The sequence below is a fragment of the Salvelinus fontinalis genome, chromosome 15 (genome assembly GCF_029448725.1).
Source record: "Salvelinus fontinalis isolate EN_2023a chromosome 15, ASM2944872v1, whole genome shotgun sequence".
Taxonomy (NCBI): domain Eukaryota; kingdom Metazoa; phylum Chordata; class Actinopteri; order Salmoniformes; family Salmonidae; genus Salvelinus; species Salvelinus fontinalis.
In genome coordinates, this window is record NC_074679.1 from 1,559,453 (window position 1) to 1,581,191 (window position 21,739).

Here is a 21,739-nt window from a genome sequence, read left to right on the forward strand (position 1 = left end):
TACACCGCCATGTTCTCTTCACGCTCCCTATACACCGCCATGTTCTCTTCACGCTCCCTATACACCGCCATGTTCTCTTCACGCTCCCTATACACCGCCATGTTCTCTTCACGCTCCCTATACACCGCCACGCTCCCTATACACCGCCATGTTCTCTTCACGCTCCCTATACACCGCCATGTTCTCTTCACGCTCCCTATACACCGCCATGTTCTCTTCACGCTCCCTATACACCGCCATGTTCCCTTCACGCTCCCTATACACCGCCATGTTCTCTTCACGCTCCCTATACACCGCCATGTTCTCTTCACGCTCCCTATACACCGCCATGTTCTCTTCACGCTCCCTATACACCGCCATGTTCTCTTCACGCTCCCTATACACCGCCATGTTCTCTTCACGCTCCCTATACACCGCCATGTTCTCTTCACGCTTCCTATACACCGCCATGTTCTCTTCACGCTCCCTATACACCGCCATGTTCTCTTCACGCTCCCTATACACCGCCATGTTCTCTTCACGCTCCCTATACACCGCCATGTTCTCTTCACGCTCCCTATACACCGCCATGTTCTCTTCACGCTCCCTATACACCGCCATGTTCTCTTCACGCTCCCTATACACCGCCATGTTCTCTTCACGCTCCCTATACACCGCCACGCTCCCTATACACCGCCATGTTCTCTTCACGCTCCCTATACACCGCCATGTTCTCTTCACGCTCCCTATACACCGCCATGTTCCCTTCACGCTCCCTATACACCGCCATGTTCCCTTCACGCTCCCTATACACCGCCATGTTCTCTTCACTCTCCCTATACACCGCCATGTTCCCTTCACGCTCCCTATACACCGCCATGTTCTCTTCACTCTCCCTATACACCGCCATGATCCCTTCACGCTCCCTATACACCGCCATGTTCTCTTCACGCTCCCTATACACCGCCATGTTCCCTTCATGCTCCCTATAGACCGTCATGTTCTTTTCTAATTACTGTGTGTGTGTGTGTGTGTGTGTGTGTGTGTGTGTGTGTGTGTGTATAGCCAAGTTATTTTTATTCCTCATGTCATTATTTCTATTTAATAATATCTTTAACTCTGCGTTGTGGAACCGGACCCGTAAGTAAACATTTTACTGTTAGTCTACACCCGTTGTCTACAAAGCATGTGACAAATCCAATTTGAGTAAATGGCCTACGACTCTGCGTGGCTGGCTATGTGAAACACAAAAGAAAAGAAATGAATTTTCCAGAAAACTAGGCTAAGTTGATTTCGACTCGTCATTCATTACCACTTACCATTGTAATGCATGTGCAAATTCACTGGAGCATCATACTCTCTCCCTCTTTAATGTAATGAAATTTGACTAACCAGCTACAACGCACACATCACACAGGTACCGGGAGGTGGACTGTCAAACCAGCAGTGTCCCCTGTCATTGCTCGCTTTGTGACTGACAGGTGACTCTCAATAGATCGCTAGGAGATGCATATCGGTCAGGACAGGTGACTCTCAATAGATCACTAGGAGATGCATATCGGTCAGGACAGGTGACTCTCGATAGATCACTAGGAGATGCATATCGGTCAGGACAGGTGCCTCTCAATAGATCGCTAGGAGATGCATATCAGTCAGGACAGGTGACTCTCAATAGATCACTAGGAGATGCATATCGGTCAGGACAGGTGACTCTCAATAGATCGCTAGGAGATGCATATCGGTCAGGACAGGTGACTCTCAATAGATCACTAGGAGATGCATATCGGTCAGGACAGGTGACTCTCAATAGATCGCTAGGAGATGCATATCGGTCAGGACAGGTGACTCTCAATAGATCACTAGGAGATGCATATCGGTCAGGACAGGTGACTTTCCTCTCAATAGATCGCTAGGAGATGCATATCGGTCAGGACAGGTGACTCTCCTCTCAATAGATCGCTAGGAGATGCATATCGGTCAGGACAGGTGACTCTCCTCTCAATAGATCACTAGGAGATGCATATCGGTCAGGACAGGTGACTCTCCTCTCAATAGATCACTAGGAGATGCATATCGGTCAGGACAGGTGACTCTCAATAGATCGCTAGGAGATGCATATCGGTCAGGACAGGTGACTCTCAATAGATCACTAGGAGATGCATATCGGTCAGGACAGGTGACTCTCCTCTCAATAGATCACTAGGAGATGCATATCGGTCAGGACAGGTGACTCTCAATAGATCACTAGGAGATGCATATCGGTCAGGACAGGTGACTCTCCTCTCAATAGATCGCTAGGAGATGCATATCGGTCAGGACAGGTGACTCTCCTCTCAATAGATCGCTAGGAGATGCATATCGGTCAGGACAGGTGACTCTCCTCTCAATAGATCACTAGGAGATGCATATCGGTCAGGACAGGTGACTCTCAATAGATCACTAGGAGATGCATATCGGTCAGGACAGGTGACTCTCGATAGATCACTAGGAGATGCATATCGGTCAGGACAGGTGACTCTCAATAGATCACTAGGAGATGCATATCGGTCAGGACAGGTGACTCTCGATAGATCACTAGGAGATGCATATTGGTCAGGACAGGTGACTCTCCTCTCAATAGATCACTAGGAGATGCATATCGGTCAGGACAGGTGACTCTCCTCTCAATAGATCACTAGGAGATGCATATCGGTCAGGACAGGTGACTCTCCTCTCAATAGATCACTAGGAGATGCATATCGGTCAGGACAGGTGACTTTCCTCTCAATAGATCACTAGGAGATGCATATCGGTCAGGACAGGTGACTCTCCTCTCAATAGATCGCTAGGAGATGCATATCGGTCAGGACAGGTGACTCTCAATAGATCGCTAGGAGATGCATATCGGTCAGGACAGGTGACTCTCAATAGATCACTAGGAGATGCATATCGGTCAGGACAGGTGACTCTCAATAGATCACTAGGAGATGCATATCGGTCAGGACAGGTGACTCTCAATAGATCACTAGGAGATGCATATCGGTCAGGACAGGTGACTCTCAATAGATCGCTAGGAGATGCATATCGGTCAGGACAGGTGCTTCAATAGATCGCTAGGAGATGCATATCGGTCAGGACAGGTGACTCAATAGATCGCTAGGAGATGCATATCGGTCAGGACAGGTGACTCTCAATAGATCGCTAGGAGATGCATATCGGTCAGGACAGGTGACTCTCAATAGATCGCTAGGAGATGCATATCGGTCAGGACAGGTGACTCTCAATAGATCACTAGGAGATGCATATCGGTCAGGACAGGTGACTCTCCTCTCAATAGATCACTAGGAGATGCATATCGGTCAGGACAGGTGACTCTCAATAGATCACTAGGAGATGCATATCGGTCAGGACAGGTGACTCTCAATAGATCACTAGGAGATGCATATCGGTCAGGACAGGTGACTCAATAGATTACTAGGAGATGCATATCGGTCAGGACAGGTGACTCAATAGATTACTAGGAGATGCATATCGGTCAGGACAGGTGACTCTCAATAGATCACTAGGAGATGCATATCGGTCAGGACAGGTGACTCAATAGATTACTAGGAGATGCATATCGGTCAGGACAGGTGACTCAATAGATTACTAGGAGATGCATATCGGTCAGGACAGGTGACTCTCCTCTCAATAGATCACTAGGAGATGCATATCGGTCAGGACAGGTGACTCTCCTCTCAATAGATCACTAGGAGATGCATATCGGTCAGGACAGGTGACTCTCCTCTCAATAGATCGCTAGGAGATGCATATCGGTCAGGACAGGTGACTCTCCTCTCAATAGATCGCTAGGAGATGCATATCGGTCAGGACAGGTGACTCTCCTCTCAATAGATCGCTAGGAGATGCATATCGGTCAGGACAGGTGACTCTCCTCTCAATAGATCGCTAGGAGATGCATATCGGTCAGGACAGGTGACTCTCCTCTCAATAGATCGCTAGGAGATGCATTTCGGTCTAGCAGGAAAGGGCTCCACTTCATTTTCTGACTAACGAAATGAACCGTTTAAATGAAACGTAGCCTGGTTAATATGAAGTGGAAAAAGTCTTACCGGCTGTTTAGCTGATAACCAGTGGGAATGGAAACCACTGATCATACTGGACCCCCGTTTCATACCATATAATAACTCACCTTCTGTTTGTCACCAACTCCACGTTTCTTCTTGGGTTGTTGGTCCTCATCGATCTGTAGAGCTCGTTTACCAGGCAGCTGCTTCTTCTGAGGATCCTTCTTACCTGGAAACAAGTTAGAGGCCAGATTGTGATGAAACTACAACTGACGGACCCTCATGAGAAACATTCACCCGATCGGCAAAGACCCTGTGGAACTAACCGATCGGCAAAGACCCTGTGGAACTAACCGATCGGCAAAGACCCTGTGGAACTAACCGATCGGCAAAGACCCTGTGGAACTAACCGATCGGCAAAGACCCTGTGGAACTAACCGATCGGCAAAGACCCTGTGGAACTAACCGATCGGCAAAGACCCTGTGGAACTAACCGATCGGCAAAGACCCTGTGGAACTAACCGATCGGCAAAGACCCTGTGGAACTAACCGATCGGCAAAGACCCTGTGGAACTAACCGATCGGCAAAGACCCTGTGGAACTAACCGATCGGCAAAGACCCTGTGGAACTAACCGATCGGCAAAGACCCTGTGGAACTAACCGATCGGCAAAGACCCTGTGGAACTAACCGATCGGCAAAGACCCTGTGGAACTAACCGATCGGCAAAGACCCTGTGGAACTAACCGATCGGCAAAGACCCTGTGGAACTAACCGATCGGTAAAGACCCTGTGGAACTAACCGATCGGTAAAGACTCTGTGGAACTAACCGATCGGTAAAGACTCTGTGGAACTAACCGATCGGTAAAGACTCTGTGGAACTAACCGATCGGTAAAGACTCTGTGGAACTAACCGATCGGCAAAGACCCTGTGGAACTAACCGATCGGTAAAGACCCTGTGGAACTAACCGATCGGTAAAGACTCTGTGGAACTAACCGATCGGTAAAGACTCTGTGGAACTAACCGATCGGTAAAGACTCTGTGGAACTAACCGATCGGTAAAGACTCTGTGGAACTAACCGATCGGTAAAGACTGTGGAACTGATCAGTAAAGACTGTGGAACTAACTGATCGGTAAAGACTGTGGAACTAACGGCAAGTATCAACAACTTCTTACCTTTATGTTCTGCCTTCAGCTGTTCTTTAACGGGACAGGTCTTGGTACCTGTCTTAGCTAGGAGAAACACCGACATGTTAGCTGACAACTGACACATTTTACAAAACGACATAATACCCTCCCTATAACTGACGATATGTTGATATGACCCGAAATTACCTATAGGTGCATGCGGCAGGGTTTCTAGCATGTTGGTAGTCAAGGCAACCCCTTTGGACCTCTTCCTCTCCGTCTTGGCAGTTAGTTGAGGTTTCAGTTTGGACTTCTTCTGTTTCTGCTTGTGAGGGTAAAGTTGTCCAGTCTCTGAGCTAGGGGAGACAAGATCCTACAAGCAACAACTTCCTGTAAATAACACAGTATATCAGTCCCTTCCTGTAAATAACACAGTATATCAGTCCTGTAAATAACACAGTATATCAGTCCCTTCCTGTAAATAACACAGTATATCAGTCCCTTCCTGTAAATAACACAGTATATCAGTCCCGTCCTGTAAATAACACAGTATATCAGTCCCGTCCTGTAAATAACACAGTATATCAGTCCTGTAAATAACACAGTATATCAGTCCTGTAAATAACACAGTATATCAGTCCCTTCCTGTAAATAACACAGTATATCAGTCCTGTAAATGACACAGTATATCAGTCCTGTAAATGACACAGTATATCAGTCCTGTAAATAACACAGTATATCAGTCCTGTAAATAACACAGTATATCAGTCCCTTCCTGTAAATAACACAGTATATCAGTCCCTAACTGTAAATAACACAGTATATCAGTCCTGTAAATAACACAGTATATCAGTCCTGTAAATAACACAGTATATCAGTCCTGTAAATAACACAGTATATCAGTCCCTTCCTGTAAATAACACAGTATATCAGTCCTGTAAATAACACAGTATATCAGTCCTGTAAATAACACAGTATATCAGTCCCGTCCTGTAAATAACACAGTATATCAGTCCCGTCCTGTAAATAACACAGTATATCAGTCCCGTCCTGTAAATAACACAGTATATCAGTCCCGTCCTGTAAATAACACAGTATATCAGTCCCTTCCTGTAAATGACACAGTATATCAGTCCCTTCCTGTAAATGACACAGTATATCAGTCCTGTAAATAACACAGTATATCAGTCCTGTAAATAACACAGTATATCAGTCCCGTCCTGTAAATAACACAGTATATCAGTCCTGTAAATAACACAGTATATCAGTCCTGTAAATAACACAGTATATCAGTCCCTTCCTGTAAATAACACAGTATATCAGTCCTGTAAATAACACAGTATATCAGTCCTGTAAATAACACAGTATATCAGTCCCGTCCTGTAAATAACACAGTATATCAGTCCCGTCCTGTAAATAACACAGTATATCAGTCCCGTCCTGTAAATAACACAGTATATCAGTCCCGTCCTGTAAATAACACAGTATATCAGTCCCGTAAATAACACAGTATATCAGTCCTGTAAATAACACAGTGTATCAGTCCTGTAAATAACACAGTATATCAGTCCTGTAAATAACACAGTATATCAGTCCCTTCCTGTAAATAACACAGTATATCAGTCCCTAACTGTAAATAACACAGTATATCAGTCCTGTAAATAACACAGTATATCAGTCCTGTAAATAACACAGTATATCAGTCCTGTAAATAACACAGTATATCAGTCCCTTCCTGTAAATAACACAGTATATCAGTCCTGTAAATAACACAGTATATCAGTCCTGTAAATAACACAGTATATCAGTCCCGTCCTGTAAATAACACAGTATATCAGTCCCGTCCTGTAAATAACACAGTATATCAGTCCCGTCCTGTAAATAACACAGTATATCAGTCCCGTCTTGTAAATAACACAGTATATCAGTCCCGTCCTGTAAATAACACAGTATATCAGTCCCTTCCTGTAAATGACACAGTATATCAGTCCCTTCCTGTAAATGACACAGTATATCAGTCCCTTCCTGTAAATGACACAGTATATCAGTCCTGTAAATAACACAGTATATCAGTCCTGTAAATAACACAGTATATCAGTCCCGTCCTGTAAATAACACAGTATATCAGTCCTGTAAATAACACAGTATATCAGTCCTGTAAATAACACAGTATATCAGTCCCTTCCTGTAAATAACACAGTATATCAGTCCTGTAAATAACACAGTATATCAGTCCTGTAAATAACACAGTATATCAGTCCCGTCCTGTAAATAACACAGTATATCAGTCCCGTCCTGTAAATAACACAGTATATCAGTCCCGTCCTGTAAATAACACAGTATATCAGTCCTGTAAATAACACAGTATATCAGTCCTGTAAATAACACAGTGTATCAGTCCTGTAAATAACACAGTATATCAGTCCTGTAAATAACACAGTATATCAGTCCTGTAAATAACACAGTATATCAGTCCTGTAAATAACACAGTATATCAGTCCTGTAAATAACACAGTATATCAGTCCCTTCCTGTAAATAACAGTACATCAGTCCTGTAAATAACACAGTATATCAGTCCCGTCCTGTAAATAACACAGTATATCAGTCCTGTAAATAACACAGTATATCAGTCCTGTAAATAACACAGTACATCAGTCCCGTCCTGTAAATAACACAGTACATCAGTCCCGTCCTGTAAATAACACAGTACATCAGTCCCGTCCTGTAAATAACACAGTATATCAGTCCTGTAAATACAGTATATCAGTCCCTTCCTGTAAATAACAGTACATCAGTCCTGTAAATAACACAGTATATCAGTCCCGTCCTGTAAATAACACAGTATATCAGTCCCTTCCTGTAAATAACACAGTACATCAGTCCCGTCCTGTAAATAACACAGTACATCAGTCCCTTCCTGTAAATAACACAGTACATCAGTCCCGTCCTGTAAATAACACAGTATATCAGTCCTGTAAATAACACAGTATATCAGTCCTGTAAATAACACAGTACATCAGTCCTGTAAATAACACAGTATATCAGTCCCGTCCTGTAAATAACACAGTATATCAGTCCCTTCCTGTAAATAACACAGTATATCAGTCCTGTAAATAACACAGTACATCAGTCCCGTCCTGTAAATAACACAGTATATCAGTCCCGTCCTGTAAATAACACAGTACATCAGTCCCTTCCTGTAAATAACACAGTACATCAGTCCCGTCCTGTAAATAACACAGTACATCAGTCCCGTCCTGTAAATAACACAGTATATCAGTCCCTTCCTGTAAATAACACAGTATATCAGTCCCTTCCTGTAAATAACACAGTACATCAGTCCTGTAAATAACACAGTACATCAGTCCTGTAAATAACACAGTATATCAGTCCCGTCCTGTAAATAACACAGTATATCAGTCCTGTAAATAACACAGTACATCAGTCCCGTCCTGTAAATAACACAGTACATCAGTCCCGTCCTGTAAATAACACAGTATATCAGTCCCTTCCTGTAAATAACACAGTACATCAGTCCTGTAAATAACACAGTACATCAGTCCTGTAAATAACACAGTATATCAGTCCCGTCCTGTAAATAACACAGTATATCAGTCCTGTAAATAACACAGTATATCAGTCCTGTAAATAACACAGTATATCAGTCCTGTAAATAACACAGTACATCAGTCCCTTCCTGTAAATAACACAGTATATCAGTCCTGTAAATAACACAGTACATCAGTCCTGTAAATAACACAGTATATCAGTCCCGTCCTGTAAATAACACAGTATATCAGTCCCTTCCTGTAAATAACACAGTATATCAGTCCTGTAAATAACACAGTACATCAGTACCGTCCTGTAAATAACACAGTATATCAGTCCCGTCCTGTAAATAACACAGTACATCAGTCCCTTCCTGTAAATAACACAGTACATCAGTCCCGTCCTGTAAATAACACAGTACATCAGTCCCGTCCTGTAAATAACACAGTATATCAGTCCTGTAAATAACACAGTATATCAGTCCTGTAAATAACACAGTACATCAGTCCCGTCCTGTAAATAACACAGTATATCAGTCCCTTCCTGTAAATAACACAGTATATCAGTCCTGTAAATAACACAGTACATCAGTCCTGTAAATAACACAGTATATCAGTCCCGTCCTGTAAATAACACAGTATATCAGTCCTGTAAATAACACAGTACATCAGTCCCGTCCTGTAAATAACACAGTATATCAGTCCCGTCCTGTAAATAACACAGTACATCAGTCCCTTCCTGTAAATAACACAGTACATCAGTCCCGTCCTGTAAATAACACAGTACATCAGTCCCGTCCTGTAAATAACACAGTATATCAGTCCCTTCCTGTAAATAACACAGTATATCAGTCCCGTCCTGTAAATAACACAGTATATCAGTCCTGTAAATAACACAGTATATCAGTCCTGTAAATAACACAGTGTATCAGTCCTGTAAATAACACAGTATATCAGTCCTGTAAATAACACAGTATATCAGTCCTGTAAATAACACAGTATATCAGTCCTGTAAATAACACAGTATATCAGTCCTGTAAATAACACAGTATATCAGTCCCTTCCTGTAAATAACAGTACATCAGTCCTGTAAATAACACAGTATATCAGTCCCGTCCTGTAAATAACACAGTATATCAGTCCTGTAAATAACACAGTATATCAGTCCTGTAAATAACACAGTACATCAGTCCCGTCCTGTAAATAACACAGTACATCAGTCCCGTCCTGTAAATAACACAGTACATCAGTCCCGTCCTGTAAATAACACAGTATATCAGTCCTGTAAATACAGTATATCAGTCCCTTCCTGTAAATAACAGTACATCAGTCCTGTAAATAACACAGTATATCAGTCCCGTCCTGTAAATAACACAGTATATCAGTCCCTTCCTGTAAATAACACAGTACATCAGTCCCGTCCTGTAAATAACACAGTACATCAGTCCCGTCCTGTAAATAACACAGTACATCAGTCCCTTCCTGTAAATAACACAGTACATCAGTCCCGTCCTGTAAATAACACAGTATATCAGTCCTGTAAATAACACAGTATATCAGTCCTGTAAATAACACAGTACATCAGTCCTGTAAATAACACAGTATATCAGTCCCGTCCTGTAAATAACACAGTATATCAGTCCCTTCCTGTAAATAACACAGTATATCAGTCCTGTAAATAACACAGTACATCAGTCCCGTCCTGTAAATAACACAGTATATCAGTCCCGTCCTGTAAATAACACAGTACATCAGTCCCTTCCTGTAAATAACACAGTACATCAGTCCCGTCCTGTAAATAACACAGTACATCAGTCCCGTCCTGTAAATAACACAGTATATCAGTCCCTTCCTGTAAATAACACAGTATATCAGTCCCTTCCTGTAAATAACACAGTACATCAGTCCTGTAAATAACACAGTACATCAGTCCTGTAAATAACACAGTATATCAGTCCCGTCCTGTAAATAACACAGTATATCAGTCCTGTAAATAACACAGTACATCAGTCCCGTCCTGTAAATAACACAGTACATCAGTCCCGTCCTGTAAATAACACAGTATATCAGTCCCTTCCTGTAAATAACACAGTACATCAGTCCTGTAAATAACACAGTACATCAGTCCTGTAAATAACACAGTATATCAGTCCCGTCCTGTAAATAACACAGTATATCAGTCCTGTAAATAACACAGTATATCAGTCCTGTAAATAACACAGTACATCAGTCCCGTCCTGTAAATAACACAGTATATCAGTCCCTTCCTGTAAATAACACAGTATATCAGTCCTGTAAATAACACAGTACATCAGTCCTGTAAATAACACAGTATATCAGTCCCGTCCTGTAAATAACACAGTATATCAGTCCCTTCCTGTAAATAACACAGTATATCAGTCCTGTAAATAACACAGTACATCAGTACCGTCCTGTAAATAACACAGTATATCAGTCCCGTCCTGTAAATAACACAGTACATCAGTCCCTTCCTGTAAATAACACAGTACATCAGTCCCGTCCTGTAAATAACACAGTACATCAGTCCCGTCCTGTAAATAACACAGTATATCAGTCCTGTAAATAACACAGTATATCAGTCCTGTAAATAACACAGTATATCAGTCCTGTAAATAACACAGTACATCAGTCCCGTCCTGTAAATAACACAGTATATCAGTCCCTTCCTGTAAATAACACAGTATATCAGTCCTGTAAATAACACAGTACATCAGTCCTGTAAATAACACAGTATATCAGTCCCGTCCTGTAAATAACACAGTATATCAGTCCCTTCCTGTAAATAACACAGTATATCAGTCCTGTAAATAACACAGTACATCAGTCCCGTCCTGTAAATAACACAGTATATCAGTCCCGTCCTGTAAATAACACAGTACATCAGTCCCTTCCTGTAAATAACACAGTACATCAGTCCCGTCCTGTAAATAACACAGTACATCAGTCCCGTCCTGTAAATAACACAGTATATCAGTCCCTTCCTGTAAATAACACAGTATATCAGTCCCTTCCTGTAAATAACACAGTACATCAGTCCTGTAAATAACACAGTACATCAGTCCCGTCCTGTAAATAACACAGTATATCAGTCCTGTAAATAACACAGTATATCAGTCCTGTAAATAACACAGTACATCAGTCCTGTAAATAACACAGTACATCAGTCCCGTCCTGTAAATAACACAGTATATCAGTCCCTTCCTGTAAATAACACAGTACATCAGTCCTGTAAATAACACAGTACATCAGTCCTGTAAATAACACAGTACATCAGTCCTGTAAATAACACAGTATATCAGTCCCGTCCTGTAAATAACACAGTATATCAGTCCTGTAAATAACACAGTATATCAGTCCTGTAAATAACACAGTACATCAGTCCCGTCCTGTAAATAACACAGTATATCAGTCCCTTCCTGTAAATAACACAGTATATCAGTCCTGTAAATAACACAGTACATCAGTCCTGTAAATAACACAGTATATCAGTCCCGTCCTGTAAATAACACAGTATATCAGTCCTGTAAATAACACAGTATATCAGTCCTGTAAATAACACAGTATATCAGTCCTGTAAATAACACAGTATATCAGTCCTGTAAATAACACAGTACATCAGTCCCGTCCTGTAAATAACACAGTACATCAGTCCCGTCCTGTAAATAACACAGTATATCAGTCCCTTCCAGGATTCTGCGATCGCATAATTCAGTGCAAAAATCAACCAATCAGCGCATATTATGCGAGAGCTCGCAATTTTGACCAATCCCCGCTGAAAGAATCAAGGCGAGTGGCGTTTTACTCAAACTTTGACTCTGCTAACCCTGCCGTTAGCAGGGCGGTCGGGCACTCTGCTAACCCTGCCGTTAGCAGGGCGGTCGGGCACTCTGCTAACCCTGCCGTTAGCAGGGCGGTCGGGCACTCTGCTAACCCTGCCGTTAGCAGGGCGGTCGGGCACTCTGCTAACCCTGCCGTTAGCAGGGCGGTCGGGCACTCTGCTAACCCTGCCGTTAGCAGGGCGGTCGGGCACTCTGCTAACCCTGCCGTTAGCAGGGCGGTCGGGCACTCTGCTAACCCTGCCGTTAGCAGGGCGGTCGGGCACTCTGCTAACCCTGCCGTTAGCAGGGCGGTCGGGCACTCTGCTAACCCTGCCGTTAGCAGGGCGGTCGGGCACTCTGCTAACCCTGCCGTTAGCAGGGCGGTCGGGCACTCTGCTAACCCTGCCGTTAGCAGGGCGGTCGGGCACTCTGCTAACCCTGCCGTTAGCAGGGCGGTCGGGCACTCTGCTAACCCTGCCGTTAGCAGGGCGGTCGGGCACTCTGCTAACCCTGCCGTTAGCAGGGCGGTCGGGCACTCTGCTAACCCTGCCGTTAGCAGGGCGGTCGGGCACTCTGCTAACCCTGCCGTTAGCAGGGCGGTCGGGCACTCTGCTAACCCTGCCGTTAGCAGGGCGGTCGGGCACTCTGCTAACCCTGCCGTTAGCAGGGCGGTCGGGCACTCTGCTAACCCTGCCGTTAGCAGGGCGGTCGGGCACTCTGCTAACCCTGCCGTTAGCAGGGCGGTCGGGCACTCTGCTAACCCTGCCGTTAGCAGGGCGGTCGGGCACTCTGCTAACCCTGCCGTTAGCAGGGCGGTCGGGCACTCTGCTAACCCTGCCGTTAGCAGGGCGGTCGGGCACTCTGCTAACCCTGCCGTTAGCAGGGCGGTCGGGCACTCTGCTAACCCTGCCGTTAGCAGGGCGGTCGGGCACTCTGCTAACCCTGCCGTTAGCAGGGCGGTCGGGCACTCTGCTAACCCTGCCGTTAGCAGGGCGGTCGGGCACTCTGCTAACCCTGCCGTTAGCAGGGCGGTCGGGCACTCTGCTAACCCTGCCGTTAGCAGGGCGGTCGGGCACTCTGCTAACCCTGCCGTTAGCAGGGCGGTCGGGCACTCTGCTAACCCCAGTCTGTCTATGGAGAGCGCTGCTCAAAGCACTGAGTGCAATTTGCCAACATTGCCGTTTTAAAAATTCTAAAACTTAACACGGATCACGAAAGAATAATCTTTCTGGATTTTAAAAAATGGTAGTACTGTTTTAAAAGTTCATCTCATTTATGACCGTTTCGGGATTTTTTTTTCATTTACAATCTCTAATTAAAAACTTATTAGAAAGAAACATCGATCTTCAAATTGAAAGTGATTGATCACCTTTGAATCAATTTGAGAGAGAGAAGGAATGAGAGGTACATCCCGTGCTGATAACAAGCCTGATGGAGAGGAGAGGTGTGAGAGGATTATGAAGGAGCAGTTTGTTCAGGAAAATAAAACACAATTGAGCACTTTAGATGTTTCTAATTGTTTTTTTTTTCTGCTGGAAATCCTAAAACTGAGCACATTACTTTTTATTAATTTATATGAAATTAATGTGGGGAAAAAACAGGATTTCAGAAAAGCTGCCACAAAAATCAAGCATTTTTTGCCGCAGAAATCACAAAATTGTCGCGAAATCCTGGAGGGACAGGTATATAGACCATGAAAATGATTCTAGTTTATCCAGACCTGAGAGGGCATCTCTGTTTGTCCTTTATGGGAGACCAGGACTTTAATCTTCTTAGTCGTTTCCTTTTTCAGTGTGGAAGTGGTCCGCTTCCGTTGTTTCTCAGTTCCATCTGTTGTTCTGGGGTCACCACTCTTCTTTTCCTCCAGTGAAGTGCTGCAGTCTGTGGGGGTGGGCTGGACCTGGGGACTGGTTGGGCTGGGAGATAGGAGGGTCAGCCTGGATGGCTCCTGGTCCGGTGTTTGGGCCTTTGTCTGCTCTAGTCCAAGGTCGGGGCCAGGCTCAGCGGGGCAGGGGCCAGGCTCAGCGGGGCAGGGGCCAGGCTCAGCGAGGCAGGGCTCAGCCAGCAGGCGGGGGTTGAGGTGTGGCCCGTCAGTATCGTAGGTAAAGGTATACTTGGCCAGGCGTTCCTCCACGGCCAGGCTGGCAGCTTCCTTGGCCTGAGTGATGCCCACCACCCACTGGGCATGGAGCTTCCTGGGTACGGAAGAAGTGGTACTCTGGAGACAGAGGACAGTAAAACTCAGAACTACTAGTAAAGGACAGTAGAGCTCAGGCTGACAATAGAGCTCAGGCTGACAGTAGAGCTCAGGCTGACAGTAGAGCTCAGGCTGACAGTAGAGCTCAGGCTGACAGTAGAGCTCAGGCTGACAGTAGAGCTCAGGCTGACAGTAGAGCTCAGGCTGACAGTAGAGCTCAGGCTGACAGTAGAGCTCAGGCTGACAGTAGAGCTCAGGCTGACAGTAGAGCTCAGGCTGACAGTAGAGCTCAGGCTGACAGTAGAGCTCAGGCTGACAGTAGAGCTCAGGCTGACAGTAGAGCTCAGGCTGACAGTAGAGCTCAGGCTGACAGTAGAGCTCAGGCTGACAGTAGAGCTCAGGCTGACAGTAGAGCTCAGGCTGACAGTAGAGCTCAGGCTGACAGTAGAGCTCAGGCTGACAGTAGAGCTCAGGCTGACAGTAGAGCTCAGGCTGACAGTAGAGCTCAGGCTGACAGTAGAGCTCAGGCTGACAGTAGAGCTCAGGCTGACAGTAGAGCTCAGGCTGACAGTAGAGCTCAGGCTGACAGTAGAGCTCAGGCTGACAGTAGAGCTCAGGCTGACAGTAGAGCTCAGGCTGACAGTAGAGCTCAGGCTGACAGTAGAGCTCAGGCTGACAGTAGAGCTCAGGCTGACAGTAGAGCTCAGGCTGACAGTAGAGCTCAGGCTGACAGTAGAGCTCAGGCTGACAGTAGAGCTCAGGCTGACAGTGATGACATTGCTAGAAAAGGTACATTTCCTGAAGAAAACTTGAGTAATTGAGTGGGGGTTTAAGGTTACTGTACCTTTCTGTGGACGACCCGCGAAGACGGTTGTTTGTTGCCATGGCAGAGTTCAACATATTGCTCCTCCCTACTGAAGGAGGCCATGTTCTTCTCAAAGATGTAGCCCCTCTCCGGGGTGTTCCCAAAATACTGGACGTGGTACAGGATGCCAGATGTATGACTGTTAATTGCTATAAAAAAAAAAAGTTAAATTAGAAAACATTAGTTAGAACTTCTGTGCACAAATATTCCACTGGTTACTATTGCCATCATAAACATGCTCTCTAATGTCTCTTTGTAATCTAACCAAACTGTGTGTATAAGGACTTGACAGGTAGTCTGTTCTGTGTTTTTACCTTTGTGTTTGAGGTGTGTGTTGAGTTCTGGGTCGGTAGAGACCATGCAGGGCCACCATGGGTATCCTGACACCTTGGTCCACACTACATCACCCACAGAGAACACTGTATGGACAGGGAGCTCCTCCTCCTGGCGCTGTTCCACCAGAGGACTGGCCTGCTGGATCTGAGAGGAACAGCATGCTGTCAGAAACCTCAATATTAACACTGAGGATCAGGAGGACTCTCACAAACAAGGACTCACAAGGACTGTATGATAAAGTTCTATTGAATCACAAAGACTGACGGGCACAAGTGACACTATGACACTAGCCTGATTCCTCTCTAGGTTTCTTCCTAGGTTTTGGCCTTTCTAGGTAGTTTCTCCTAGCCACCGTGCTTCTACACCTGCATTGCTTGCTGTTTGGGGTTTTAGGCTGGGTTTCTGTACAGCACTTTGAGATATTAGCTGATATACGAAGGGCTATATAAAATAAAATAAACTTGATTGATCAACCTTTCATTTGGTCAGGGTCCAGCCCATAGAGATACAACAGTTGTTTTATGTCAATGATCTGGCCTTCTGTGTATTGAACTATAGAACCCAGCCCCACCTGTAGTGGTGCAGCAGTGCCCTCCTCTGGCTGACTGGCAGATGACACCTCCACAGGAACTGGGTCATGGTTAGAGGCAGAGGCAAGTTTGTGCAGAGGTTTGGGTTTGATGAGTCTTCTCTTCCTCCCCGCCCTACTGGCTGGAACCAGGAGGCCCTCGGTAGGCAGGATGGGCCCCTCTCCACAGAACGTCTCGAAGCGCGCCGGAGTCCCCTTGGACACCATCTTGGTGATCTTCAGTTTAATCTCAGGGGAGGTGGCCTTCCTCTGGGGGCTGGGGTGGGAGGAGGGGGCCTCTGCACCCTTCAGGGTGGGGGGCTCAGGGGGGCACAGCTTGGGCAGCTTGTCCTGGTCTCCGTTCAGCATGAGGGACGTCAGGTCCTTCAGCCTCTCATGACTATGACCATGGGAGGCCATGTTGTTTAGAACACTGTCCTGGAGCGTCACGGCCAGCTGGGCAGCTGCCTTGTCCATCAGCAGGGCCGGGTCCGCCCCCAGGTCCCCCCCACCCCGACCCTTCCTCCCCCCCAGGGGCTCAGACGGCTGCTTCATGCTGACTGGGTTGAGGGCCTCTGGCATCGAGGGCAGAGACCGTCCCTTACTGGTACTGTCCATCCCAGACCGTCCCTGACTGTCCATCCCAGACCGTCCCTGACTGTCCATCCCAGACCGTCCCTGACTGTCCATCCCAGACCGTCCCTGACTGTCCATCCCAGACCGTCCCTGACTGTCCATCCCATCAAACTCCAGCCTCAGCTACAGCACAGAGGGGGAAGGAGAGAAATAATGAATTACTCCTTATGGTCCAAAGCCCATGCACCTTCCAAACACACTTCCAGTTTAAAGTCTGATTCAATAGGCATCAATCTGATTATTACATTACTTATCATGATGTTGTCAAGTAACTTGACAATCAAAATCATACTTACACTAACTCTTAATTTAATGGAAATACATGAGGCATTCTGGATTTCACATTTAAAAAATTATGGCTGCCATAAAATATGCAAAGTGTGTATTGTCAGACTAATGGAAGAGTCAGGACTTTTTCTATGAGTCTAGAATGACAATACTGAGCAAGCCAACACAATTTGCAACAAGCTTGATCTACAGGTATTTACAACTGCACCTGTTCTGGGTTGGTTTAGCAATGCATGCTGGAGCTAGGGTGATGCAGAAAGTCTAACTCAAACAAATAGTCAGTGAAAATGCACAGGCGGATACATCAAACACTGGACTGAAAGCTGACAAAGCCGCGTCGTTAACGCACTAAGATGGCCCCACATTCAAATCTGAACAGTGCAAATGAGCTAGTAGTACAGTTAGCTACTTTGATAACCTGCTGACCAACTACAGCGCACCGAGTGGACACTTTGCTACAGTATATGATGTCAAATGTAGCAATCGGAAAACTTACGAGTTTGCTAAGCACTCTATAGTAGCTGGCTTGCTTACTTCTGCAATGTCCCAACATTGAATGAATGGCTAGTGCACGCAAGGAACAGCTAGCTAGCTCGCTAACCACATGCAATGTGTAACAAGCTAACAGTAACGCAGCCAGCATCGCCGACCGTGAAAAGCCGCGGAAAGATGACAGTCTAGCTAGTTAACATATTTCACCAACAGAAACATGGAGACGTTGCCAATCACATATCACGAATAAATAAAAGTCAATACACATTTTTTTTTAAGTCTCACTCTTTAGGAATATGGTAATATATTTCCCATTTTGAGATATTGACCTAGCTATAACTTAGCTAGGATCTCTGGGTAACGTTAATGGCCAAGGTTAGTTGCAGATAGCTTAAGTAGCGTCAACTAAACCATGGCATATGAAAAATAGCAATGTTCTGTTAGCTACTTCACATAATGAAATGCATCCAAAAAGTATTTAAATTAACCGATGCTCAATGACACTAGCTCCCGAGTTAACGTTAGCTAGCTAGAGTGGCTAACTGGCTATCTAGCCACCATTCAAAGTTAGCTAGCGACGTGCCAACTTGCCTGACATGCGCAGCTACAGCTAGCTAGCGAACGTTACATTGCTAGCTAACTCGCTATGTTAGAAGAGACAACTTTATTGAAAGATGACCACGCTCGCCTTGTCCTCCCACAATTATAGTAATGTGTTAAATTACCTGTTGAATTTCTCGAATAGTGATCAAATTTGAAAATAGTCTGTTTGAATCATCTTGAAAACCCCGATTTCATTCAACTTGAATCAAAGCTTGCGGGAAACTCTACTCCCAATCAGCGCGAAAAATACTCACTTCCGATTGGTTGGGAGGAGCGACGAGTTTAACCGGCCCTTTCAAACATGTCTTTGCTATCTGAGATCCTTGGGACGTCCCTACACCATTGAAGTTGACATTTTACATGGATAAGGTCAGGTAAGGGTTAGAGTAAGGGTAGGGGTCGGAGTCAAAGGGATGAAAAATAATCATCATCTCCACTACCACCCCAACATATTGTGCTTTTCTGTGTTTTGTCGTAGAAAGAGCTGTTTTGCATCACCCCTCAATAGAACAAAAATTATAATCAATATACCGTTTCCAAATAACGATGTTAGGCAAGAAAACATTTTTGAGAGGGTTGAATATAGACTTGTTTCTCCATGCAACCCACATACAAATTAACATAGTTAGGAGTCATGGGGGATCCCCTAACCCTAACCCTAACCCTAACCCTTAGCATAGTTAGGAGTCATGGGGGATCCCCTAACCCTAACCCTAACCCTAACCCTAACCCTTAGCATAGTTAGGAGTCATGGGGGATCCCATGGCAGTACCCTTCGTCTAACCCTAACCCTAACCCTAACCCTTAGCATAGTTAGGAGTCATGGGGGATCCCATGGCAGTACCCTTCGTCTGAATGAAGAAATAATTTAGAAACATGAAGTAGTTGTGTGTGAGTACTATTTCAGCCAATGTTATAATGCATGATGCACTGGAAGGTAGTTCATTGGGGTCACGTTGCAGAAGGAAATGTTCCATAGCTTCAATACCGCCCCCGTGTGGAATTTTAGTGTATAACGACTCAACATCAAAAGTAACTAACAAAGTATTCTCAGGGAGAGGATCAAGAGATTCAATAATAGAGATCATGCTAGTGGTGTCCTTTACAATGTTTCTAAAGAACTTAAACATGTCCACCTTCACATCAAAATCGTTGTAGGCACAAAATATAACCCTTTATTAAAAAACTGCCACTGGAAGCGGAAGAGGCGCTGGTTGTAGAGCGTTGGTCAGACGAGATGGATAGAAGTAAACGGCATCCCTCCTGCGTCTGTCATGGAGAGGAGCTGCAGGACCTCTTTTGTCAGGGTTTCTCCAGAAGTAGACTTTGTCCTCGGCCTTGTCTTTTTTGTCTTGGTTGAATTTCTTGATTTTAAGTTCCTTTATTTCTGTAGACAACTTGTCCTGGAGCGCTTGGTTAGTTTTCATCAGTTCATTGAATATGACATCATCAGTAACAGCTATTTGTAGAGCCGTGCGTTTCTCTTCAATCGTGTTTTCCATTTCAATAAAATCATTTTTAAACTGGTCAACAATTAATGTCATTAAATCAATAGAGCATTTGTTCAGGATGGCACACCAGCGCTCACAGAAAACATCTGTGCGCTGTCCCAATGATGGTTCTTTTTGCCACCTGAGTCCCGGTCGAACACCCGCCATAACATCTGCTAAATATATACGTTCGACCAATAAAATTGGATTTGATTTGAAGTGTTTCTAGTGACATCATCGGTGTGCATCGTGATTTTAACACATTTTTAGTATGTGTTGCAGACTAATTACCAAGTCATTGTCTACTAATTGGTTGGTGATGTCATTGGAAACACTTATCTTCCTCTATCTATTTTACCACAAAACATAGAAACGCCCATTTTCACATTTGTTGAAGTTGGGATGGTCCTGGAAATGCTGAAAAAGATAGGGACGCCCCAAGAATCCCAGATAGCATTGCCCTGTTCAAAAACCAACCTTGGTTAGTTATCTCCATGGGTTCTCTGAAGAATATCCAAACAATTATTTTGACTCCATGGCATTGTTGAATATTAATTTCTGATTGGCCTGAAGGCCATTCTAGAGCGTGCATTATTTCCCTATAATGCAAGCTATAATTAAATTACTTTCAATTCCAAGATGGCGTTGCAGTGTTTGTCTTGGTACGGATCTGCTATTATTCTGCTATTTTTATACTTTAGAACCGGACCCCCATCAGAAGCTACCCAGCTTACTAGCTACTACCTAGTAGTCAGTTAGCCACTGCTAGCGGTCCTCACCTACGGACATTAGCTGTCTGAATCACCGTAGAGCCTCCAACCCTGCTCAATATGCCTTAGCTAGCCCTTTTGTTCGACCCCCCACACATGCAGTGACCTCACCTGGCTTAAATGGTGTCTCTAGAGACAAAACCTTTCTCATCGTCACTCAATGAATAGGTTTACCTCCACTGTACCTACATCCTACCATACCCTTGTCTGTACATTATGCCTTGTATCTATTCTTCCGTGCCCAGAAATCTGCTCCTTTTACTCTCTGTTCCGAACGCACTAGATGACCAGTTCTTATAGCCTTTAGCCGTACTCGTATCCTTCTCCTCCTCTGTTCCTCTGGTGATGTAGAGGTTAAAACTTCTTATGGCTGGGGGCAGCATTGAGTAGCTTGGATGAATAAGGTGCCCAGAGTAAACTGCCTGCTACTCAGGCCCAGTTGCTAATATATGCATATTATTAGTAGATTTGGATAGAAAACACTCTGAAGTTTCTAAAACTGTTTGAATGATGTCTGTGAGTATAACATGAGAGAAAAACCTGAGAGAAAACCCAACCCGGAAGTGGGAAATCTGAGGTTTGTAGGTTTTCAACTCATCGCCTATCGAATATACAGTGGAATATTGGTCATATTGCATTTCCTAAGGCTTCCACTAGATGTCAACAGTCTATAGAACCTTGTTTGATGCTTCTACTGTGAAGGAGGGGGGAATGAGGGCTTTTTGAGTCAGGGCTCTGGCAGAGTGCCATGAGCTGACCACACGCGTTCACGTGTGAGAGTTCCATTGCATTTCTGAAGACAAAGGAATTCTCCGGTTGGAACATTATTGAAGATTTATGTTAAAAACATCCTATGTTTTTAATCCTATTGTGTAACATGAAGTCCTATGAGTGTCATCTGATGAAGGTCATCAAAGATTAGTGATTCATTTTATCTCTATTTCTGCTTT

The 21,739-nt window shown here is 44.6% G+C and overlaps 1 protein-coding gene across 1 annotated transcript in view; it reads right to left on the reverse strand.

Annotated features, from left to right (window-relative positions):
* The window catches only part of nsd2 (nuclear receptor binding SET domain protein 2), a 102,293-nt gene extending 83,776 nt beyond the window's left edge, over positions 1–18,517 (reverse strand). The window contains exons 1-8 of the mRNA XM_055862418.1: positions 17,931–18,517; positions 16,514–17,269; positions 15,921–16,086; positions 15,586–15,755; positions 14,265–14,762; positions 5,364–5,529; positions 5,205–5,261; positions 4,151–4,254 (exon numbers count right to left, since the gene is read on the reverse strand). Coding sequence (XP_055718393.1) covers positions 4,151–4,254; positions 5,205–5,261; positions 5,364–5,529; positions 14,265–14,762; positions 15,586–15,755; positions 15,921–16,086; positions 16,514–17,269; positions 17,931–18,077 — 2,064 coding nt within the window. The 5' untranslated portion in view covers positions 18,078–18,517. The remainder of the gene's footprint in view (positions 1–4,150; positions 4,255–5,204; positions 5,262–5,363; positions 5,530–14,264; positions 14,763–15,585; positions 15,756–15,920; positions 16,087–16,513; positions 17,270–17,930) is intronic.
* Positions 18,518–21,739: the final 3,222 nt, after the last annotated feature.